This window comes from Serinus canaria, chromosome 1, assembly GCF_022539315.1.
Source record: "Serinus canaria isolate serCan28SL12 chromosome 1, serCan2020, whole genome shotgun sequence".
NCBI lineage: Eukaryota > Metazoa > Chordata > Aves > Passeriformes > Fringillidae > Serinus > Serinus canaria.
Genome location: NC_066313.1, coordinates 34,353,490 through 34,379,758, shown reverse-complemented (window position 1 = coordinate 34,379,758; position 26,269 = coordinate 34,353,490). Strand labels below are relative to the sequence as shown.

The 26,269-nt window shown below is 36.0% G+C and overlaps 1 protein-coding gene across 3 annotated transcripts in view; it reads left to right on the top strand.

Moving 5' to 3' along the window:
• Positions 1 to 26,269, top strand: part of GRM5 (glutamate metabotropic receptor 5) — a 226,672-nt gene that overhangs the window by 152,566 nt on the left and 47,837 nt on the right. For all 3 annotated transcript variants that reach the window (XM_050974074.1, XM_050974069.1, XM_050974064.1), the window contains exon 3: positions 18,406 to 18,641. In XM_050974074.1, coding sequence (XP_050830031.1) covers positions 18,406 to 18,641 — 236 coding nt within the window. The remainder of the gene's footprint in view (positions 1 to 18,405; positions 18,642 to 26,269) is intronic.

Genomic DNA, 26,269 nt, shown 5'->3' with positions numbered 1-26,269 from the left:
ATCCTGTGAAGTGAGCTACCCTGGGATGGAGAGAGAATGTGGAAAGGCTGTCTGAATGGCATACAAAAAGATGTTGGACAGATTTGTGGCTCTACTCAGGAGTGAAGTTGCAGTTTGTGTGAAATAGTCATTATGCAGAAGATGAAAGTAAGGACCAGTCATCTTACTTTATATCATAAGGTTCCTTTTTGGTTATAATTTTGGTCATATAAAATAAGAAAAGAGCAAAACCAACTTAGAAAGAAATGCAAAAATTAAAGATATTTCTGAATTTGTATTATAGAAGGTTGAAGTCCCACTGTTCAGTACTGTAGGCAGCTATTAAATATTTCATGCCTTAGAGGACACAGTCATGAGCTGACACTTCAATGTACCCTATCACAAAACAGAAACCATTAGGACTGTCTATCTTTTAAGAGATGGGAGAGAAAATCATGTCGTTCACAAAGTTCTGAGAATCTCAAACTTTTTGATAGAATGAGACAGAGATTTACTGCCTTACATCTATTTCAATGGAAGTGAGGTTTATGTACTTCAGCCTAGATACCTTTTTCCTTTTTTTCTTTACTAAAAGGAAAAAAATAAATATACTTCTGATAAATTTTTCATGTAATTTCTCATGAGGAAGACATATTATTCAGTTTCACTTAAGAGTTTGCACTATCACTCTAGGCAGTTGGAGCAAAAGTTTCAGGGAATAAGATAAAATTAACATCTTATTCTTTATATATTCCTAGAAGAAGAAATTTAGTTTGCATACTCTGAATTAAGTTATAATACAGTAAGCAATTCTAATTACACTTCAATTTAGAGCAGATGACAATTGGAATTGCAATTGCTTTACAGAAAACCTCTGAATCAAATCCATGTTACTTTTATAGCTGGTTCTAATGAATCAGCATCTTACACAGCACACATGTACATCAGTAGAAATTTTTGTCTTTCAAGAATAAATATTTGAAAATAAAAACAGAAAGAACAGATGCTTCACTGTAAATTCTCAGGTCCGAGGAGTTCTCAAATCTGATGAATGCCCAATGAGAGCTTTGTTTTAATAACTTGGGCTTCTTCATGTGCTGCTAGGTCAAGAAGACCTCAAGGAGCAGTTTAAAAAGAGTGGATCAGACAAAGTCCAGCATGTTCTGCTGGAAAAGGACACCAGATCAAAGAGACAGCACCATATCAAAGAGATGGCATTCTGGCACCATGGTTTGTCATGGAATGATAGATGGCAATCGCAAAAGCAATAATTATTATTAAAAGTCATGTTTAAGAAGATGAAACTAAAGAAAGTCACTTAAAAGGCTTCTCAATGACCATGGTTAGCAAACTAAACCTCTGTTTCTTTACTCCCCTGCATTTCACCACCCCATATTTTCTCATATAAGTAGCACTTCTCTAATGTTTCCTCTTAGATTTGGAGTTGGCACCACTACCTCTTTTCTGGAAGGTTTTACTCTTGTCCTTTGGCACTTAAAAACATCCTAGAAAATAAAGTAAAGGAAAATTTATCCCTCCCACACAGAACTAACTAACTGCAATAAGTTTCTTATACTTTTACTGTAAATAACCTTTAACTTTTTTTTTCCTTTTTTTTTGGTTGCAGTCTTTAGTTATGGCTTTCTTCCTTTTTTGATTTATGCTCCATTTGCCATGAAATTCCAGACTGAATAATTCCTGAGTTACTTTTTTTGGCAATGTGGCTGCACTTTTGTTCTATTATTAAATTGCATTTCACGTATGTGTTTTACCATCAAGACCTCCTTCAATGCAGAAATAATTTCAAGATCAGCAAACACTCCAGTAAAATACAACCAGAATTCTCTGCTGTCCTCCCATTGGAAGTGTTGCACTTTGAGCTGAGCAGATACATAGGAGCATAAAATGTTGCTGGTTTTATTGGTTTGGTTGGATGAGTAAAAACTATACAACTTTAATTTTTTCAGGAAATGATCCAAGTATTTTCTGCCAAACACAGTCCCATGAAAATGTCCCGAGCCTATTGACAGTAATCTGCTGGAAAACACCAAGAAAGCCATGAACAACAGAGAAACAAAATAAAACACCTCTGTTATGTTCCCCACGCCCTCAGTCTTTTCCTTGTCACACGAGCTTTAATCAAAGCCTTATATTTTCTTTTGCTGTCACAAGAGCCTTCTGGTAGCTTGACTTGTAACTATATTTTAGCCAGAGAATGCTGATGCTATAGCCAAACTAAGTATTGCCTGCACAACATAGGGATGTTGTGCAGGCAATGTTCTGGATCAATTATTCCCAGTTTTTATAAGCCAAATTTCACACCAGCCAGAGCAGATCCCATTAAGAGAGTGAGCATCAGAAGAATTTATCAGCTTCTCTTGTGTCCATATACTTGGCTCATACTTCATGGTTTTGGAAGCTCTGCCTCAGATTAGGAAAATAACTCCTATTCAGGTATTGTCATGTCTTTCTTCATTTTACTCTTTTTTTATAACAGTACTTGTTAGCATTATCTTCATTTTTGTCATTGAAAAACAATAAAAAACCTCTGGGACTTTTAATTGCTTGGAAATTATGTACAGAAATCTTATATTCTTTTTTTTTTTCCTTAGGAATTTCAGGGGATTAGGCTGGGATTTTTTCCTGCGAATTAAAGTTATATGTTTCTTTTTAGAAACCATGTTTATTTGCCTCATAAGTTTTTTTCTTCAATTCTTATTGTCTAATTCTTTCTCATCACATAAGCACTTTGATTTCAGAACACCAAGCAGTTTCAAAAACTCTTTTATCATTCTAAACTTTCTGTGACTAATATAGGTAACTCAGATAAGGTCATGCTTTTATTTTAGAAGCCTCTCTGGGATGAAAAATCCTCACAAAATACTTAAATTTCCTTTATAATCCTTTTGGCAGACCTTTAAAAGGCAGTCTGGGCTATAAAAGATCAAAATATAAGAACTCTTTACCTGTATCAGACCCTGGCTGCTGAGTCTATTTTGAAACAAGTTCTTACAAGAAAAATACTTCTGATTTCTTTTTTTTTTTTTGAAGGTGTTGGTTAAGGCTGTTTCATCTCTCAATGTCCCCACAGCTCTTTTTCATCTTTTTTCTTTATGAGCAATTCAAGAGGTTAAAACAAATATAAAAATATAGATGAATATTAATAGGTGTGTGACAAATACAGACAAGCATGAGTCTTGGGTTCTTAACTCACCAAAAGTTCAGAAATTAATCCCCAAATTCCAAATGTACTCTGATCTTGCTGTCACTGTTTAACTTTCCCAACTGAGAAATCAAATGCATTATCACAGTAAAACTAATTTGAGTCTCATTCTTCCAGCCTGTATAGGATTGGATAGTCCACAGCACAGCAGGGAATTTAAGAATAGAAGTTCAAAATAAGACCCTTAAATGTCACAAAATACAATGATGACATAATCTTGGTTTGGAATTAAGCATAGGAGTATTTACAGGTTTCTAAACTTTTCAGAACTATGAAATTATCAGCACAAGTTACTTTATTTCATTAAAAGTATAGTCCACACCTCTTGTCACACTAATACTGTGTGGATAGACACTCAGCTGTAACACCCTACACTATTCCAGCCTAATGGAATTAGTGGAATTCCTGATTTGCAGTCAGAAAGAGAGAAAAAATTCCAAATCATTGTGCAACCTGTCATAGGAGAGTATTTTTTTCATGACATCACTGGCCTGAACATTAGGTGGAGCCATCTGCTCGATGCCTCTTCAGACCTCAGTTGTGATGGAACTTTATCATCAACAGCATTTTGCTTTTAGGTATTTCCTCCCAAATTAAAGTATTTTTCCCAGTACACTTAATCTCTGCAAACAATAAGAAGGAATTAAACTGGTTTCTGTATATTGCTAGGTTCTTCCCTGGAAAATTGTGCATCAGCAATGACCTGGTTTTTGTTTGTCACTGTATTAATTGCACTTCTATTTTACTTTTCCCCATGCCATATTAGTTATTAAAATTCCACTTCTAGTGTGAGGCTAAGGAAATTTAAAAAAATAAAAGACATAATGCAGTATGTGACTTATTTATTTAAGGAAAATGGTGTTTTGCTGGTCTGCTCAGGCCCAAAATTACTGCTGTTTTTTTACACCAAGGTTCATAAAATCATAGAATCATAGAATCATTGAATGATTGGAGTTGGAAGGGACTTTAAAGATCATATAGCTCCAACATTCTGCCATGTGCAGAGGCACATGATTTGCCTTTCTCTCCACCTTTGCTATGTAGACCTAATTTTACCTTGTGCCATGTCTATGGGGATTAAATTACAGTTCACTTTTGTCCACCTCTGACATTTCTGTCTCGGAGTATGATGTAGATGTGTTTCCAAAAAGCAGTCACCTCTCAAGGCTGGGTACCATGCAGCACACACCAAGGGCTCCACCAGCCATCTGCAGCACATGAACTGCTGTCCTACCCCTACTACACACTGCCATCATTCCAAACACAGCATTTTTTCATGATGAGCTTTTCTTCTATATATTTACCCAATAGTATTTCCTTCTTGCCCTTCCTGTCCCTACAACAGCCTCAAGGAAACCAAAACTATGGCAACACAACAAACACAATTAATTTTGTCCCACTGCACTGCAGAAGCTGTTTTTCCTATGAATATGTATCCTTGGCTGCCAGCAAACACTGTTGTAAGCTTTGTGTCACTGCCCACTCACAAACCACAGGGGCACCTCAGTGTCAGTGGTGCTTCCTTGCATGGCCTGTTCAGAGGCAATGACTGCTTGGCTCTCTGCAATAGCTGGTTTTCACAGCATTTGTTCATGTCTTTGAGAGTACCACAGGCCTGTTTTATTTGCTTCATGTAGGCTATTCATAAGTTTCCCAGGATATTGCAGAGAGAGTAGGCACACATGTCTGATGGCATGGCAAGAAGAGACTTACTTATATCTCTGGAGAAACATGCTAAACAATAATTTGTAGTATAATGCCACAGTTATTTCACCTGTGACAAACCAGCAGTCATGAGACTGTGGCACAAACCTACATCATGTTCACCTTCCTGGGAAGAGTGTTCAGCTCCCCTCTTCCTCCAGTCAGGAATAGAAATTGATCTATCAGTAAGTTCCTTAGAAGTTATTCTGAGCTATTTCTCTTTCAGTCTCTTCAGTATTTCTGTTCTACTACCTAGAAATCATCAAAATGTTCTCATGGCACCTGGGGATGTGTTTTAGTGGTGGACTTGGCAGTGCTGGGTTAATGGTGGGACTCAATGACCTTAGAAGTTTTTTCCAGCCTAAGGATTCTATTCCCAAGCTCAATGGTCTAACCACCAAATTGTTTAGTCATGTTCATTCACACTTCCAATTAATAAATTGATGTAGACAAGATTTAATAAAAGAATAATATCAGCTTGATATCTACAGGGAAAGGAATGACAAAAAGAGGTCTGATGATAAATATTTGGTTCATTTTATTAAGTACTATAAACAAATATTCATGCCAGGATATTGAATACAACAGGAACTGAGAATCATCATCCAATAAAACCTTGGCATAATTTGTTGAAGTACTCAGAGTTCTGGCTGATACTGAAAAATAAAAATAAGTAAATATATTCTTAAGATATATTTATTAATTTATTAAGAATTAGCAGGACAGACTTTAATGCTGTATTTTAAAAAAAGGAACTAAGTAAAATATACATATTTTAAGCAACATTGATTTAAAATTATGAAATAAAATGCTCAATGTAAACAGGCAATTTTTATTTAGTTATCATAGAGTTACAGTCAAATATAACTATTTTAAATATCTAGGTTTCATACTGCCAGCCAGTTTTGCTGAAAGGTTTATCTGGCAAAAAAAAAAATCCCAAGAGCTTTGTTTCAAATTGATTGGTATTAAATAGATTAGAAAATGTATTTCAATAGATTTTGAAATGAAAATTAATTAAAATTAGCATGCAGGTTCTTTCTACTAAACATTTAAATGTCCCTAAATATGGAGAATTGAGAAGATTTGTTTCTTTTTTTTTATGTCGCTTCCTTTCCTTTGCTCCTTTTAAAGCCTCTCAGACTGCTAATATTGGACTACACAGTGAATTTTCAAAAAGTTCTTGTAAGCTTTCTTTGAAAAGGTCAGGTATGTCCATTGATTTACTATTGTTAAGTACTTCTAAGGTCTTTAAGTGATTTAGCAATAGTTTATGGCTCAAAAGATTTATAAGTAAAATAATCAAAATAAACCCTTTTAAAAGATTCTCTTTTTTTTCTCCTTGGCATAATTCTCTTTAAAACAGAGCTTCTACCAGTCTATTATCACAAAATTTAAATAACATCATTCTGTAGAGAAAAGCTGCTTTAGAGACTTGCTGTTACAACCAAAGTCTCTCCTGGCACTTACATGATTTTGTACTTCAAGCTCAATTAGGCACTATAACCCTACTTAAACTAACTCTTTTCAGAGTCACTTCTCACTTTACTTTTTATCATGCTTCTCCTAGTTAGGAGAGCAAGTTTATACCCTCAATCAATATTTCTTTTCAGCCAGGGAAACAGAAGGTTATCTACTGACACTTTGATTCAAGAAAGTACATTCAAACATTTAACATGGCTTAGTGGTCTGCTTTGGCATAGATCCCATCTTGACTCTAATATTTCCCCCTATATTTTTATATTTTCTTAGTTGAAAACTGTTGCTTGGCAACATGGGTATGGATTCAGCACTTTTCATTTTTTCTAGCTTTGAAAGATTACTTCTTTGTTTGTTTGATAAAGAGACGTGTTTCTTCATTATTTGCAATGTTATGAAGATGTTCCCATAAAATTTTATGAAGCATCTAGAGTATTGTAAGCATTGAAATAAATTATGGAACCAAAAAGTTCATGATATGTAAAACAAAGCTGTGATGTAGAGGCTTTGTTTTTCTCTCTTCATGCTGACCAATGCAAATCAAATTTCTGGAAAATGTTCTCTCAAGATAAATATAAAATTTGGAATCAATTTTCCAGTGGAATATTCATGTTAGAATTTGGCTCAAACAGAGCCTAACAAGAAAATTCATTAAGCTACTCCCAGCAATAAATAACGTTTGCATTTCCCATGAAGTTAGTGATAAACATTTGCAGTCATCAAGAGACTTGCCCTTGAGTAAGAACCCTGAATAAAAGTGTTTTAAACTTAAATGTGTAAATTAGATTTTAAACTGGGGATATAGCCCTACAATTAATGTGCTATTTACAGAGGAATAGATAGAAAATGTATTATCATATGTGAGCCATTTTAGTTGGAGACATACTTTGCTATTTTAGTTGGAGGATTTCACTTACAGTCCTGACACAAGGAAAGGTCTTGCTATGCATGAACTGATAAATCATGATAGATGAGTACCTATTATCATAATTTATCACTGGTTTGGGACATGGATGCACTAAGAAAAGTAATAAAAATCATTGCACCTTGCCCTATGTCTTTCATGTCACTTGGAAATATTACCACAGTACATCTCAAATGTCAATTTTCAAACAATGAATTTGTTCAAATTTTCAGATTTTTTTAAAAACTGTGACATATAACTGCAAGACAGACAAGCATTCACTTCATGAAGCTACAATTCATTTTACAAAAAAGAATCAGGTATTGATTTTGCATCACTCTTTCCTGAGTTTGTGCCATCCATGTGATCTGTATATAAGTTAATTCTGGAATGTATTTTGCAATACAATTTTTGAAAGAACTTGTCAAAAAACAACCTCTTCTGTTATTGTACTTCAGAGCAGATATTTAAGCTTTTTAGAAAACCCCAAAAACCTATTTTTTTTACTGTAGGCCATTAACAATCTTTTATTTTCAAAGCTTTGTTTCGATAGATTTAAAGCCAAAACCCCCCAAACCAGATCTAAATATTTGGAGATGAGTGAGGAGTTCTAGTGATAGACTGTGTTCTCAGAGGCAGACGTGGAGATGCTGACAAACTTCACTTGCAGGATTCACTGGTGGTAACCATAGCCACATTTCTGAAACCTAAAGCCTGATCATGATGTCTTCAGGGCTTTGCATGAGTATAAGCATTGTTTTCAGTAATTGCAACAAAAATAGGTTAAAAGTATATGCTAATACTTTCTTGGCAGACTTACAGTTAAATACAGATAATGTGTTAAGGGATACAATTTTTACTTGAAGTGTGATCATCTCATCACATTTTTGTCCCTTTTCTCTCAATATAGTCTGGATGGCATTTGTATTCAACTTTACACTTTGACTACTTGTATTTTTAAACAAATTCCTAATGCAGAAGGCAATTTCACAGGGTACAGATCACCCATGGGTCTCATTCTATTTTTGCTAAGGCAAATCTCTGTCAACTCAATGCAACAAAGGAGCCGTAAATGTGCTGTTCAATGAAAATCAGGCCCACTTGAACAGAGAAACTAGGCAAAATTTAATGGTCCTGATCTAATGGGCTTCATATCTGTGAGTTCTCTCACCTTATTTTAAAAATATTCCTCCTCCACATGGGTTAGCACAGTGTAAAGAAATCTCAGCAAAATTTATACTGAGAGAAGTTACTTTTTAAAATGACATACTAAAACAGGAAGATGTGGTAAAGAAGCCACTGGCTATGAATTTTGAAGGTTTCCTGTATGTCTTTGGAAAGAGGTATTGTAAACAGGCATTATGATTTACAGTCTTCTCTTCACCCAAATTGAAATGATCCTAAAGACCACTTCAAATCAGACTTATTTTGTTTCATGCTGCTGACATAAATCCTCACCCATTAAACTGGTAGAACATGTGAGCTGCTGTTTGCTAAACTTATTCTAATTCTTCTTCTGAGCCTTGACTACATATAATTTTTTTTTTACTGAACTCCATTAGAGGGAGATTGCTGGGTTTCATGAGCTTTGGTTTGAGCACAGTAAAGCAAGTTCTGTCTTGTCTGTGTGGATGGCAACACAGAAAACAATCCCTCATTGTGGCAGTTATGGTCACTTATTCAAAATGTCAAACTCCAAGCTCTGGGCAACTCAAGTAATTGATATAAAATTAGTTGAGTGCATAGATGTGCATTCACTTTTGAAAATGATAGTTCTAAAGCTGTAGAAATGAGAAATAAAAAATGCTTCAGCAAAAGAAATCATAAAATCATAGAATGGCTTGGGTTTGAAGAACCACCTTCCACTAGACCAGGTTTTTCAAAGAGAGCCAATTAGGTTAAGAAATAAAACAATGAAAGTCACTCTGGTTTCAGATTAGTTTGTGCCACCAAGATGTAAATATATTCCTGTGCTCTGATTCTTGTAAAAGATTTGTGATTTGCTGCAGTGACGAATCCCTTCGACAGACTTCTCAAACCTTGTGATGATGCACATATGGCATCATAGCTCTGAGGCATCAGCACATTCAATATGACCCACTCTTTTCAAAAGAAAAAGGTGACTTTGGATGCTGTAGAGCAAGAGGCAGTCAGACTGCAAGGTCTTTGACACATTTTCTTCCTCTGAAGCCAATGACTGTCTAGTGATGTTCTTTTCCTGACCGTCATGAGTCCTCCTCAAAAAGCTGACAGAAGAACGTCATGCCTATAGCCCGTGACGCCTGAATTATTCTGAACTGAGCTTATAAAGGGCTTATAAAGCTGCTCTGTAATTCAATTCTCTGTATATCCATGGATAATACCAATATGAGTGGATGGCATGAGCTAGTCATCACACATTATATTGTCTGAGGGCAGGCACTGAATTAATTAGAGGTATATGTCTTGATCCGAGCAAGAGGCAGTCCTGACTGATGCCAGTGGCAAAACTTCAGCTGATTGCAGCAGGAGGAGAATTTCAGGATATTTTCACTGCTTGTGTCATTACCTAGGTCTAGCTTGGTTTCCTTTGCTGTATTTGCCTCCATTTGCTGAACAGGATGTTAAAAAATTATTGAAATTACTAACTCCCTGGGAGGCTGTGAATATTATTTTATTTGTATTTTTTATTAACTGTGTGCTAAATATTGCATTTAGGAGCTTGAAATTACTTATTCTTTCTCTGAAAAAATCCTACATAGCCTTTTGTCATTTAAAAACCTTTGCACATGCAGAATTTGCTATGCATTGTTCAACTAGATATTTTATATTAGCCCCTCTAGGTCTACTAGAGTATACACCAAAGTCTGGAGATTTAAGACTTTTTAGAAAGTAATATTCTGCTTACCTCTGTACTGTTGCACCAGTGCAACCTTTCTAGGTAGGCATGGTTTTAAAAAATGTCCTAAAATAGTATTGTAACATACCACCCTTACCTTTCTGGTCCATGTACAAAGGTTCATCCTAAAGTTTCTGATAAGTCATAAACAAATTCCCTCCAAAATAATAAGGTATAGTGTTAACATATGCATTGCTATTAAGAGTAGCTACAGAAATATGTTTCTTTAAATTTTATTTTGTGTTGGCCAACTTTTAAACTCATTTTTGTTTAATGTTTACTTCTCTATGAAATACCTAGACATATTAGTTTGCACTGATTCAATCATACTGCTCCTTGTTTATACATTATATATGTTATTTATTCCTAAAAGTGTTATTCTGCAACAACAATAAGAGGTAACATCTCAAGTGTTGTTTTGAATTATATTTCATAGCATAGTTTAGTAACTGTTAAATGTTAAGAAAAGCACTTAGTAGCTGGAGTACAGACACGAGAGATTATAGCATGCTGATTATTGCATGCATCTTTTCAGGCTGAAAATCTTGTAAATACATACTCATAGGAAAAAAATAATTATGTATGTATATATAAATCATATGATTATGTGTATTACATTTTCTGTCAAATAAGTAAATGGCTTCACTTAAACATTTTTTTTCCCATTTCTGAAATATTTTTAAAGTAGTAAGGCTATCACAATTATCTGTTCATTCATATGCCTGTGTTTGAATTTATCTTAAAGATTGTTGTTGCATGTCCCTAAAAGTAGTGGCTGGATGTCTAGTGGGGAATTATTCCATCTCTGGCAGCTTCAGTAAATTATTATCATAAGAAAAATTTCATTCAGAATAGGGTTTTTTTCTCCTGGTGCACTTGATGTCATGAAGAATCCTGTGAATCTATGGGAGCAATCATGAGCAGAAATGCAGCACTGGTTTATATATCTGTTCTGCAGCAGAACAATCTGAGGATCTTTCTGGATTTAGGGTCATCCCAGAGATGTTTCCATTCCAGAGGAATGGGATGTGAAGAAAATAGCTTTGTGACAGCATTTCAAGACAGTATTTGCATATCATTTCTGCCAAGCCCCAATTTCTGTTCATGACTTTTTTTGGTATTTGTTTATATACCTTTTGTAGATTACATAATATAGCAATGGACACAACTTTCTGGTGCCCTGAAGCTATTCTGAAGTTTGGGATTCTGGAGGAGATAAAAATCAGTATTTTCACAGTAAAAATATACAGTATTTTCACATACATATGAAATTGAAGTGCTTTAGACATGAACCATTCTTTTTCCTTTCCTTTTTTTCTGCTGTTGCTGACATTATGTAACTGGTGGCTTTTAGGCTGTCACTGGGAGAGGTTTACAGTTTGAGGAGCTTAGAGTGAATTTTAGATATGACTCAACAGCATTTACATTGTTGAAAAGAAAAGCTGCTGCCATATTTGAAAATACACTTCAAGGATATGATGTAATCTTTTCACCCGGTAAAAAAACAGTGATGGAAGCAGTCCTGATTTCTGATGGCAAGTTCCCAAAGAAATTTTAGGTTTTCCTACAGGGCACATCCCCTCATTTGGTTTTACTCTCTTTTAACCATCCTTATCTAAGGTTGGTTAAAAGAGATTAAAATTATGGTTTTATTCTCCTTTAACCATCCTTATCTGAAGAAAAGTGCTTTCCACTCCTTTTTTTACCACAAGCTGTCATCACAAACTTGCTTTCTCCTCCCTCCCTGCCCCTTGTTAGAGGTTTATCAGTTTCTCCTGGCAACTATAGCCAGGAGACTGGACATAGTGTGGGAGCTGCCTTCTTGGAATGTCATCAAGCATTAGCTTGGGATAGGACATCCCTATGTCTATTCATACCACAAAAAGACACCCCATCACTGGCCTCTCATCTTTAGCCCACAGAGCTCTCATTTGGATTCTCACTGACAGCAGCACCCAGGTCACATCCCTGACACTGCCAGCATTATCAGAGCATCCCCAGGTAGCACTGAGTCTGTAGAGACAAGGACCAGCTGGCACTTCAGGAAGAATGACACCCTGAATGAAAGCAAATTTAGAAATCAGCTCATCAGAGGAAAGTTGGATAAAACTGGGTTTACTTAGTCTAGACAAACATGAAAGCCTTTACAAGTAATTGATCTAGAGTGAACATAACAAAAATGTAAGGGACTTCCATTGTAGCACAACTTTGCATTTGATCCCAAAAAAAACCCAAATTTTCTAGCCATCCAAAATTCCTTTCTTCTTGGAAGTAGTCAAATATTTTCCTTCTCCTCATGAAAGAATTATTTGAGAATCAAGAGAGCATACTGCACAATTTGAGTGTTCTTGGTGTTTTCAGGAGTTTCAGGTAAATTTCCCCTCAATTTAGAGGGCACCTCATATGTACAGATACAACTTTAGTTAAAATGGTCAGCTTTGACACCTTTCAAGCATAAATAAATAGGAATCACACATTGGGAAGTGTACTTTTTTTGCACACCCGAATACAGTCGGGCTGAATTACATTGCAGCTCTGAACTACAGATGAGCACAGCTGCAAAACTCTCTGTTTTCATGCAAATTAGATGTTGCTATAGGCTACCATCCCTCAAGTTGCCATCACAACCTTTCTCAGCTTGGGGAAGTTTGGATTGCCAGCAAGTAATTAGTACCAGTAATCCCCTGTGTAAGGTATCAGCCAAATTCATTGCATAGCTACTTCTAGCTATCATATTGTAGAAAACTGAGGGCCAAATTGCCTAAAAATAATCAAGTAATATTTTTTGTTTGAATTACCCTTAAATTTATTTTTCTTTATAATATGCATGAAAAGGAAGAAAAAAAAAAAAAGAGGATCTGCAATCTAAAAAAAGCCAGGCAGCAAAACAAGAACTCATTGCATGCACAGTTATTATAAAAAGAGCTCATCTAAATGCATCAGTTTACAGCAGCTCAGCAAAAGCAATGCCACCCTTCCCTCAGTATTAACCAAACAAATTTACCTTTGCAAGACCCATAGTGCTTTGAGAAGAGCATGAGGACTCTTTAATACTGTTAGAGCTTTTAAAATACATGGGAAAAAACCTTGGAAGAGCAGAGAAGTAGAGTGAAATTAATTTCAAAGCCACTTAGACAAAAACTCCTACACAGGTGGAGAAATATATTTTCAAGTGCTATCGGTCAGATTTTTGGCAGGAGAGTGATTATAGATGTGGGCAGAACAGCAGTTTCCATCATTATGTGGCCTGCCTGCAAACAGATTTTTGCATAACAAAAAAGGGACCAGTCTACAGCCTAATGAATGCACTCATTAACTGTAATAATGTTAGCTATAGCTTGAAAGGGACTTCAGAGAAAAAGAAATCAGCTCAACTGATTCCAAGACCCTGCTGCATTTTCAACATAGAAAATAAGTGGAACAGTTCACAAAAGGGAGTCTATTTTTGTTGTACACCTGTGTCTCTCAGTATTTTGTCTAATCTTAGAAGCAGAGGTTTAGAATGTGTGCTGAATTTTCCAGATGGTTTTCACAGGAATCCTAAAGCTATGTTTGCCAGCTCACTGGTACTAACTCACAACGTTTTACTGATCATAATTTGTCCAGAGCCAAGAGCTGAAAACTTTTTTCAGTCTAGTGAACCACTTAATGGACCAAACCATGGGACATCTCTGCAGCTTTCTGTGCTCTAAAGAACTGCTGTAAAAAGACAGGGCACAAGGTAACATGGGGAGGAGCTTCTGCAGGAACATCACCTCCAGCTGGTGTCCTGGACATCCAGCAGATTGCAGTTGTAGCTGGCTTAGCATTAGACATCTCCCTGCTACCTTCTCCCACCCTGAACTAGAGCAGACAACTGCACCATCCCAGTTAGTTAGTTAGTTAGTTAGTTAGTTAGTTAGTTAGTTAGTTAGTTAGTTGGTAGTTAGTTAGTTAGTTCCCAAAAAAATCTTTATATCTTGATAGTCTATTCCTAATAATACCTGATAGATCCTGATAATATATACCTGATATCTTGATAGCTTATCAATGACAACCTTTTTTTTTTTTAAAGTGAGCAGCTAACAAAAATATCTCCAATAGTCAAAAAAGTCATATTTGGAACTCACTGTTGCTTAATTTATTAGTACAATAAAACTAAAAGGAGTTGGTTTCCAAACATTCACAAATTAGTGACTGGAAAGGGTTGCAGTAGTTTCAATTTGCACTGTGTGCCTCTTTGTTCTGCCCTTCTTGTATTATCCAACATACACTCTTGCTAAATTTTGAGGAGGACAAATGGTCTTCAAATCAAAGGTTGTGTGTTGTTTTCTGTAATTAGATTCTCAGAACAGCAAAGTTCCAACTCTGTCAGAATACTGGAATGAAACAAAATCACAACAGGCATTGACATTGTTTAGGAGTACTTAAATCTGAAATTGTCCTTGAAGGATATTCTGGTACTGAATAGAAAAATGGTCAATCATAATATTTATTTAATCTCTTTTTCAGCATAGGATTTTCCAGTCTGAAACTTTTTTAGTCCAGCTGTCCCTAAGAAGTAGCAGATTTTGCCTACTTCTTTGAAAGGTTTCTCAAGAATCTGAAAACTTTCACTGAAATCAGTATTATAAACCCTATAACTGAGATTTTAGAAATTTCTTAAACAAGTGTAAAAGACTTGTAATACTTAAAAATTAAATCTGTGTCTATTTAGTGTGTAGGCATATCAGTTTGGGCAAATAATTTTGTAGTTGTTCAAATATGATATCTTACTGTTGACTCGTTGGTTTTGGAGTTTCACGTCCCATGACAAAGGTCATTTTGACTATATAAGACACAAGACTTCCATATAAGGCCAATATTACAGAATTAGTGCTATGGGTATTCAAAACTGAGAAAGTGGCCTTATGTTGCCCGACCTGTTTTTAAGTCAGACTGTCAACCAAAATGTCTAAATCAGGGAATGTAGAATTTCTTTTCTGTTTTAAAACCTCTAAGGATTATCTTAATTATACTGAGATAGTGTTATTTGGGTATTAGATGTAAAAACCTTCTTTTCACCCAAGAAAAGAGAGATAAAACAGTTTCATTTTCATTTAGAGTAATTCTGACCCAGTGTACATTCCTGCCTACCCTGACTGCATCATTGGAATTAGCTCTGTGCATAGCTTAACACATCATTTAGCCTCAATAAATTTCTCTTCCTTGTTGCTCCCCGTAGCAACTACAGAGAGAGAAAAAATACAATAATGAAAAAATAACTAAGGCAAAACATTACGAAAAGCTGGGGGAGCTGTGAAGGAGAGTTATTGTTTTAACTTTCTTTGAATTTTTTTTCTAACCTTCTGGGTTTTACAGAATCATTATTTCCAGACATATGTCAAATCTCAGCAACTACTAATGCATAGTAGATGTCAAGAAGTCAGATAGCCTACTGCCATCCTTTCACCAAGGCAGGGACATTTATATCAGATGGATGCTTGTCTGTCTTGCTCTCTGACACCCCTCAGAGTTTTCACTTCAAGCTATTCTAGTTCCTCATTCTCTTTGCTGTGAGGAAAATTTCCTGGTGTCTGAGTCATTCTCTTTTCAGTTTAAGTCCTGAATGCTTATCTCAATATGATAAACAACTTGTGATCTTTTAGCTGATGGTTTTGATGTACCCGAAGACAAATAGGACATGTCTTTCCAAGTATTGTGTTTGGTTCTTTAGGCTATAAATCTTCAGCTGATTCAGTCAAGCCTGTTTTCTAGATCATCTCACTTTTTGGTTCACCCTTCACCTCTGAAACTAACAACTAGATTTTTTAAACAATCATTCTACCCTGTAGAATACTCCACTTTCAACAATTTTGGGATAGTAATTTAACAATTGCTTTTCCACATTGTCCATCTGAGGCTTTGTTATCTCTACATTGTTTTCTGTACAACACACACTTTGAGTAGGTTTTATGGAATATTCCTAAACACCTTTAGCCCAAGAAGCTAAGCTGAAATACTTATTTGAATGAGAAGCATCTCTGTTGAATTAAGAAGCTCTCCTGCAGAAAGGTTGAGAAGGAGGATTACGTAATTGTCATTAAAAAGTTGTCACTTCCATATTTTTTAATAATTTAAAGGTATAAAATGGTATCTCTGTTGCAAATCTTCTTAGACGGGTAGCTAACCATAAAGTAATTCTGTAAATTTTATAGCACCCTTCTGGATTAGATCTACAAATCAACTCATTTGAAAATAATAAATAAATTAATTACAAGAAAACAGGCTTTTTTCTAGTTTTGGTTTGTTGGCTTTTTGGTTTTTTTTTTTTGTTTTTTTTTATGAGACAACTCATAAAGCTGGGATACTGACAGCATGGCTTCAATTCTTTCAAATTCTACCCAGTTTAAAAAATGATCCCACACTACAAAGCCTATTACTTCCTGCATTCAAAAACTTGTCAGGTTTCATGAGGGTGGATAAAACTGCTTTAAAAACTTGCCAAAGAACAAGATGAATCTTTTAAAGGAAAGGTTAAATCAGTCATAAATATAAAACACCTTCTGTGGCTTTTATCACAAAACAACCCAGAACAGTTTTTAATTCTGTCCACTAAACATTCCTGGTGGAAGTGGGAGCTGTTTGTCTTACTGAGCCTCTTGAGTGCAGTTGGGAACATTAACACCTGTGTTAATCCCTAAGCTGGAAGGTAAATTTCCCAAATGTTATACCCGAGCTAAACAGCAATGTTCATCTTTCTCCTTTTGTGAATGCATATTTTACTCTTCTGTGCTAAGTAAATCAGAGCATTTGAAATCTGAAGCATATTTAATGGTTCTTTCATTTTGATTCCAGACACTGGAAATGTTTTTCCCCCTGGTGAAGCTGCTATTTACTGACATTGCAGCTGTGCTAGGAAGACATAGTCAAGAGTCCAGGCTCTGCTGAAATGGTGTTTTGTGCAGGAGTAACTCTCTGGGGGTGTGTTTGCTCTGTGTGGACAGCTGAATGCCCAGCATAAGGAAGGAATGTGCTGGGGACCAGGTGTCTGCAGCAGGATTCCTGCCTGCTCTGCAGTACAGAAGAAATTTTTGGACAGGTAGTGAATGATCAAAAGAGAACAACAGATCCACACACATAAAGGTCACCAACATCACTTAAAGTGTGACTAACTTAAAGAAGGGCTGGCTTTAAACCAATCATGAAGATTTAAAATAAATTGAGCTTATTTTCTATCCTTCAATAATTCTACTTTTATGATTTAAAGGTACTCTCTACAGTCAACATCAGTGACTTTTTAGAGAGTGGAAAAATGCTAATCTGAGATTCTTCTCCAAGTATCTGACTTTTGAAAAACTGAAATATCGTGTTCATGATGAAAGAGAAGTAATCTGAAAAGTTCTAATGAGATAGGTACACTTTTAGGATTGAGTGAAACTTCATAAATGGCAGTACTTCCGGGAAAATCCATTGTGAAAATGGGGAGAGGGAAATTACCCTGAATGTTTGTGACATTCTGTTTGAGTAGGGTTTTCAGTTGCCTCTGTCTCCTTGCGGTTTGAGTGTTACAAACTGAAATGTTAACAGAAAGGGATTAAAATTCTGTGTGCAGTACAGTATCACACAACTCCATAAAGCTCCAGCCACAAGCAACAAAGAAATAGGAGCAACACCTGGATCTGCATAATGCTCTGCCTAGCTTCATTAGCCATGTCTGCAGAAAGGATTAATTGCTTCAGATGCAATGCCATGTTGTCTCTGTGCTGGTGTTTCTGCCCGAGCAGTGCCAGCCCATTCAAGACTTGCTTCTGGCTCCTTGTTCTGTGCTCCATCAAGAAGTAGGGACATGGTCTGCAACACAGTCCTGCCCTTTGCACTGTGAGAGGTCCTGTCCTCAAAGTCACGCCCTCTCAGGTAAGAGTTGTGCCAACCCAGTGCCAGGGAAACTCTGGACCCAAGGTTTTCTCCCCTCAGTGAGGTTCATTGATGCAGAGATGCACTTACACACAGCAGATTTCAGGATCTGTGATTTTTAACATTGTTTCAATTACCCAACGTGGAGGATGTGGAATAGAAAATTTAAGTAGAAGGTGCTGTTGTCAAGGAAATGTAAGTAAAATTCATCCTCTAGAAGAATTACAGGTACTTTACAAGACTCCACTCAGAACCACAACTTCTAGTGTGTGTGCTCTTAGGCTCTGATCTTCAATGTTAAGGAATCTCTTTTCTTATTCTTTTGAATGATCAATGTTGTGTCCCTTTCCTTTACCCCTGCAGTGACGGCTGGGCAGACAGGTATGACGTGACAGAAGGGTACCAGAACGAAGCTGTTGGTGGGATAACAATCAAGCTGCAGTCCCCAGATGTGAAATGGTTTGATGATTACTACCTACAGCTCCGGCCAGAAACCAACCATCGCAATCCATGGTTTCAGGAATTTTGGCAGCACAGGTTCCAGTGCCGGTTGGAAGGGTTTCCTCAAGAGAACCCTAAATACAACAAGACCTGCACAAGTAAGTGAATTTATTGCTTCTGCTGAGTGAAACAATGTGAATGAAGGTCTGGTCTGATGCAGCACGGTCTGGTGAAATAGTGAGTTGGATTGGAAGGAAAAGAAGCTGTAATTGCAATGCTTGTGGTTTTCAAAATGATAAAAAGCACATTTTTAAATGTTCAGATTTCTAAAGAAACAGATAGAGCTTCAGTACCTAACTAGTCTCTGTATTTGAAAAACTTGTTGCTACTCCACCTCTATAGGCATATAAACACTTTCAAAAATGCTGCAACACAAAGTTAAATGTACCTTTTCAGAAAAAAAGCTAATCATATTGCTTTGGCTCACAAAAGCAATGAGAGAGCTAATATACTAAAAGTTATCTGAAGCCCTTATGGCAGAGATAAGTATTTATGAACTTCAGAAAAAAGGTGATTTGAAAGGTGTCATTAGGTTTTCTTTCAGCCATGGGTCATTTCAGGATATGCCATTTTAAGCTGATTAATTTCATTCAATTGTACTAATTTTAACAAAAACTAACACATATTGTCATTTCTGCACTACAGAGAGATGTGGTACATTTTTCTGGGGTTTAGTAGGGTGCTTTTTTTTATTTATTACTTCTGTTAATTGCTCATTATTTCATGAGATGCCAAGCAGTACTAATGTTGTCTAGGCTGTGAACTGGCACCCATGTCTTGCATTCCAAAGGGTTTGGGGACCTGTGGCACCAGTCAAATGGCAAGAGACACAGCAGGAACCAACGACTCAATGCGTCAGCGAGAAAACCCCAGGTTCAGAGTCCTTCCTTTGAGGCTAGGAGGGCTGTTTCACAAGCCCCTTCTCCTTCTCTGAAACTATCTGGGCAAATTTTAAACTGTTTCTGACCCTTGAGAAGTCACTCATACCATTGTATTCTGATATTCTTGTATTCTGGTATTCTGGCACAGTTGGGGATAATGTTGTGCTGTGCTGGGGTTAGTCCAACCACAGCTCTAAACCCACAGGGTTCTTCCCTCATCAAAAAGTGAATATCTTCCACACACCCATGAGACCAAGAAGTATCTTACAGGATCAGACTCTTGGATTTACACAACACAAACTCATACCAAAATCCTACTTAATGATCTTAAATTCTTTCTTCTGATTTGGACAAGGTCTCAGGGGAAGTTTGTGAGTGAGATGTAAATTGAATCTAGGAACCCCAAAATCTCGGTGTACACCTTCCACACTCAACTCACTTTCCCCCATTATTTTTGTTCTGTTACCCTTCCAACACAGTTTGAAACAGGTTTTATTTGCACTATTGACAGCTACTGCATATTGAGCAGCAAACTTCATTGATTTCCCCATGATAATGTAGACCTGTTCCCTGAGATGTCAATGAAGAGGGCATAGCAGGATGCAGGTTTCCATCAGTGTGCCATGTAAAAAATATTTCAATTTGATTTTTGTTGATTCTTTTTTAACTTACCTTTTAACAACAATGTGATAATGAAATTTATGTTTTATATGAAAGATTGGAAGTATGAAATGTAAGTGCCTGAAGAGTCTTTTATAGCACCTAAAATAAAATTCACCACCACAGAAAAACTATCATGAGGGTGCAAGTACATGTTATTTTATACACGAATTCACCAGTCATGGATATAAGACAATCATTAAGCTTGAATTGTTTGGTTTGAACAACAACATCACTCATGGCTGGAAGATTTCCCACAAAGAACTGCAACTCAAACAGGTTCCTGAAACCTAGGAATGTCAAAGAAACAAAAAAAGGTGCAAAAAACCAAATCTTCTGATTTGCAAAACATGAATAGAGAAGAAGGCTTTTTTCCCAAATAGATAGCTCTAATTTCCTTTTCTTCAGTTTTATTTTAATAAAGCATGGCATGGGCTGGACCATGATGCGTACAGTAAAATAATTAAAACCAGATTATAAAAGCTTTAATTCTCTCTTTTGCTGTAGGGCAAAAACGTTAATTGTAGTTGTAGAATTTCCTGTGGATTAACCAGCAAGAAAGACATAAATGTACTCACTGAGAATTTCAGGAGTGAGACATTTGATGCTGTGAATTTAAGATCAAAATTACCATGAATGTTTGAATTGGCATGGTAGTTGTTGTTTCTGCCTCATTTCCTATCACCCATATGAATTTGAAAGTTATGTCTTTTCAATATTACTATTACCATGTCTTTTCTATATTACTATTTATTTATTTTGAACAGTCAAAATTGTGAGCCCTAAATTCCCGCAGTTCAGACTTCACAATTGTAAAGATGATACTTGCCCTCAGTGGTCATAAATGTTCCACAGTCTGTCCTAAGAGTTTCTGCATGATGAGAAATTAGTTTTGGTTCTGATTTCACCTGGTGAGAAAACAGGACTAGGTCCTTTTTTTTTTATTTAACTAAATACATGGTGTTCTCCAGAAGCTGCATTAAAAAAAATAATAAAAACCTCAAACACACTAAAAAATTAAGCTACAGGTGTTTCTTAGCATTAAAATTAATGAGATTAGGTTATTGAGAAATGCTGGAGAGAAATCAAAACCTATTTTTTACATCAAAAGTCAAGCAATTCTTTACTTCTTGGAATAAAGATGAAAAGATAAACATGGAGTTGATGTTAATAGACAAGGTCATTATAAAATGAATGTGTATAAAAGGCAGTAACCATTATATTAGTGGAAAACAAAATTAATTGTTCTCTCTAATCCAGTTGTGTTGTCACAAAGAATGATTAACAGTATAGTCAAGTTTATTCAGTAAGAAAATAATTACAGGAAGATATGGCTGAAATATAAGTAATAACTGACTTCACCTATGCACCAGTTATGAATTTGGCTGTTAAAATATCCTCATTTGCTTTGATGAATCCTGCGTAGTAGGATATTAGGCTACATTTATCCCTGTAACAGAAAATGCATGAAGCCATTAGCCATTGTAATCATCTCCAGTGATTTGTGAGTATTTTTCTCACTTTTTGACATAAACTGTTCATAGACAGTTTCAGGGCAGGTATTATTATTAAGGAATACATGATTCAGTATGATATGTATAATCAAATTATGAAATCAGTTGAACAAAGAGAATCTAAAAGACAATAAAGTTTTTTTCCTCCTTTCATTTCTATTAAGGACTAAAAAGTTTCTATTCCTTCACATAGATTTAGTTCATACTGAGATGAAAATTTCAGCATACAGCTCATTTTTCATTTGCAGATTAGAACATACTTGCCTAATCCAAATGTGTGTCACTGCTGTCGCTGCTAAGAACATTGATTTTCTGCCCAGCTGGAGCACTACAGAAAGTGAGAAGCTCACAGACTTATCTGACTTGATTTTCAGTGTAATCAGTTCCATTACACAGGAAAGCTTCTACAAGCACCTCTGAAGAGCAAGAATCAGAACAAAGAATTTAAAATCTATGTGTAAAAGGAGACATTTAATGGCCTCCAAACACTAGGGATTTGACAAGATTTGGGGTTGGTTTCACCTCTAGCGCCAGTCAGTCAGAAATTTTTTAATGACTAAGACCATAATTCAAAGAAGTTCATAAATAGGTGGGCTAGCTGATCCAGATGAGTGACTCCAATCAATGACCAGCTTCAGGTCTCCAAAGGCTAATCCAATCCCTTGGTATCAATTGCCTTTAGACCTTTGAAGATGAGACGTTTATGCAATTGCTTTCTTTCAGATGGAATTCCCAGATCTCTAATTCCTAGTACCTTTTCATCCTGGAGAGGTTGTTTTAAAAAATGCATCTTTACACCAAGCAGCAACAAAACCCAACAAAAGTTAATTAAGTGGGGAAGCTCTGGCTCAATGGACAGTACTGGAAAAAGACAAGTCCTCAAAGCATATTTATTACACTTACCAGTTGTTAACCATTTATTTTGCCTGCACTGATAAGTGACATTATTTTTCCCATGCTGTGCAAGAGCTGGAGGCATGGATGGAACAGCATTATTTATGGTGATACTCAAACACAGAGCACAGAATACACATCCCAAGTATCTGTGATCTAAGTCATAGACAATAAAGAGTAAATAAATAGAGGCTGATGCTTCTGAAGTATCTTATTTTGGTTATCTGCAGTATCTTACTTTGATTGGCAGAGGCTACAGACTTAAGAAAAAAATAGCAGTTTCATGTAAAGGAACAGTGGGAACAGGAATCTGGAGGGAGGTGATAGGTCACTTGTGTAGGTGCTTACAGCAGGGTCCTGACATTAAATACTGCAGTCCAAAGCAGTGAAGTAGAAAACAAAGGGGAATTATGGGGGCTGGGTCATCACAGACAAAGGTCAGCCACAAACAAGACACAGAGGGCACTGAAAGTGAGGAAAGCAGCTTGTGTCTGCCATGGCTGGGAGCAAAGACCCAGTGACAGGGTTTATAGGGAAGGAAATCACACAGTGATGTACAGGTGTCCTGGATACAGCTCCCAGGAAAAATAGACTTGCAGCAGCATTCTGAGTGCGTCTTAGAAAGGTGCAAAAATCCCAAATTCCATTCATGAATTAACCATATGGCTTCTCTGAGATAAAAGGGCTTTTTCTGAGGGTGTAAAATTTCTCTTGAAAGAAGGATGACCAATGTATCTCCAAGCAATTTAGAAGAACGAATGAGTTTATTTGCAGAAAGGGAGATTAGGGAAATTTGGGATAAATACAAGAAACGTTTTTCTGCTAAAGATACAAATGTGCACATAAAATGAAAGTGCAAAAAATACCCACCTGTTTGCTGAATCTCATCCAGTTCCAGCTATTTTTAATGAGTACAAAGAGACACACAGAAAGTCCACGGTTTCAGATGAACAGAAATTTGGTTTAACAAATGTCCCTTTTGGGTTTCCAGATAGAATGAAGGAATAAAACATGACTGTCTAGTCTTTTGAATTGCAACATGCAAATCTGTTGATTAAATGTAGGCTCTAATGCCAAAATTGGTTTGATCAGAACTCAGCCAACAAAACATAAGTGCTGTCAGAATGGAAAGGTATTTCCCCTATTTCAAGGAATGTGTCACATTTAAACATTATATTCTTCAGATTTAACATTCCTATACTTTTATTTTTAGACAGCAAATAAAAGCAGAACAAAGTTAAAATTAATTTCTGTTTTTTAAACAGTTTATTAGAAAGCATTTTAATTTTCCTGAATAAATCCTGTGTGTCATTCAGTATGATATTCATTCTTGGGCACTGGCAAGCCAAATTATTGTCCAGCCCTCATTTTTATGCCCCACATTTCAGACCTGGAACTCAAACACAGTTATTACTACTTTTACAGTGATGCTGGGTCAGATCCAGACATTTCCAAAGGCAAATCAGCTGTAAGGCAAAAGTCCAGATCTGAATTTTCTAGCAGCCTTATATAATCTGAGCCAGGAGCCTACACAGACATGTTACTATTTTTTTTTTTTTTGATACAGAGAAAGAAGGAGTGTGGCACTAAAAACTGCTATATGCTCTGGTTTATATTTTTGAAAGCCTTTTTGATATTAATTGAGGCTGAATTTAACACATCTGTAACTCAAACACTTTCATAGCTTGAATCTTCTCATTGTTGTTACAGCATTCATCAAACTCCTCCAAAGTCTGTCTACAAAACTACATTTGTTTTCCCTTCCCTTTATGTTCCCTGATTTCTTCCTTCAATATATTAGATGCATGTGATGCTACCCTCATATGACATCCTTATATTACCATTCCTTTTCCAACTGCCTTTCTGAGCATTGGAAACTATCTGGATCATGTCTCTCTAGCCTTAAAAATTAACTTATAAATTAATTTATTCAGATTATATACATTTTATATTGGATGTTTCAACTGGAGTAGCTACTGCCAGTCTTTTCTCTCAGCAGCTCAACTTTCTATATAGATTAAAATACTTCATATAAGCACGTTTGCAAGTACAGAGAGTTTTATGCCACCATTTAATGTACTTTTGCACCTATAGCAGTTGAGCTTTTTTGCCATTTGTGACCAATGAAACTGAATTCTGTAGAGAAAGAATAGTACTGTTTAAAAAAATTACGTGGAGAAATAGGTATCTATTTACTTACCTTCTCCTAGGACTGCCTGTTGCTGATACTCTTTTTTGCTGATTATACTGAACTTGACAAGAGAATCCAGACTGCCACAGTTTTGTGGGCACCCAGGGATGAAGGTCCACCTCTCATCAGATTTGTGAGTGCTCTGAGATAGCCCCTGTACAGGTTTAAATAGATGTAAAACACCAAAGTCATCTCAGTACTCTGAAAAAGCCTTTTCAAAGTCATCTCTGGATTTCAATGTATTGAATTTGGTCTCTCAGTCATCCTCAACATTTTGGTGCTACTCAACATGTAAGATAGTGCTGATACTGGCTTTCAGTTAAGAAGAGTGAGAGTTAGAACTGGTCAAAAGCATTGGAATTCCACTGGAAGGTACTTCCTTGTGAAATTTCAAAAATACTCCATAGCAGCATTAAAATGGGTCATTTTTTGTTTTCCCATTTCAGTAACGCTGAAAAGCTTTGTTTCAAGCTTTTAATTTACCTTCACATTGTTTCAGTTTTATGTTATGTGTTTTGCCTCAGCATCAAAATTACATTTTCCAGAGAAAAAGTATATTTGAACTGCATGAAATTTCCCATAGAGCAAAAAATACCTCTTCAGTCCAAGAGCCTGTAATAAATTAAAATAGGAAAACAAATAAATAAGTAAACTACTGCAATGGATTTTTAGTAGCCAAAAACCACCCAAAACTTTACAAATTATACAGAACTGAAAGTTACTTTATCATTTCACATTGCTTTGCTAGAAAGCTCTGATTATAGACTCTGGAAAAGGTTCCAAAATCAGTATTTTTTCTATATCTTTAAACAATGATGATTTAACTAGATATGAACAATATGGTTCTTGTGTACTGCCTTTTGTCTATTTTACAAGATGCCACACATTTCTTCAGTGCATGTTTCTGGGATGAGTGACTTGGTGGCATGTCATCCAGAGCATACTGATCCAGGGAAAGTTACACTTGTTCCCAAGGAGCACAACAGGGACAACATTGACCTGCTGACAGAGCTAAGAAGCCACACACTGTATCCTGTAGAAGACAGACATTACCATGGTTTTGTTGGAAAGACTAGCCTGTTCTGATTTTTTTTAAGAAATTCACTAAGGCCAATGAAAGAAAATAAAGTTGATGGGCATTGGTTGATGGACTTCAAGTACGTTGAGAAGTGAATGTGGGACATATCTGCCAGCAAAACTAGAACTCATTTCTGTCAGCCTCTTGTTCCTCAAAACAAAACTTAGCACAAAGAATCTCTGAATATTTTATTGGCATATTTATAGAAATTGCATAGAAATTAAATTGTGATATAATCATGGAGAAACATTATGAAATAATTGGAGGCTATGCTGCTGGTTTTCATCATAATGCCTCTTTTGCCTTTGTAATAAGCAACCTTTTGATCACTGAGAATTTTTTAAAATTATTATTATTATTAATAATAATAATAATAATAAAAATAATAGTCACTAATAATTTCCTTCATTTCAGTGCTAAACTCATTGCAAACCAGGCAAATTGCTCTGCACTTTGAAAAAAATATTCTCCCATATTGTGTCTCATATTTTGCTCTCCTATTTCTCCT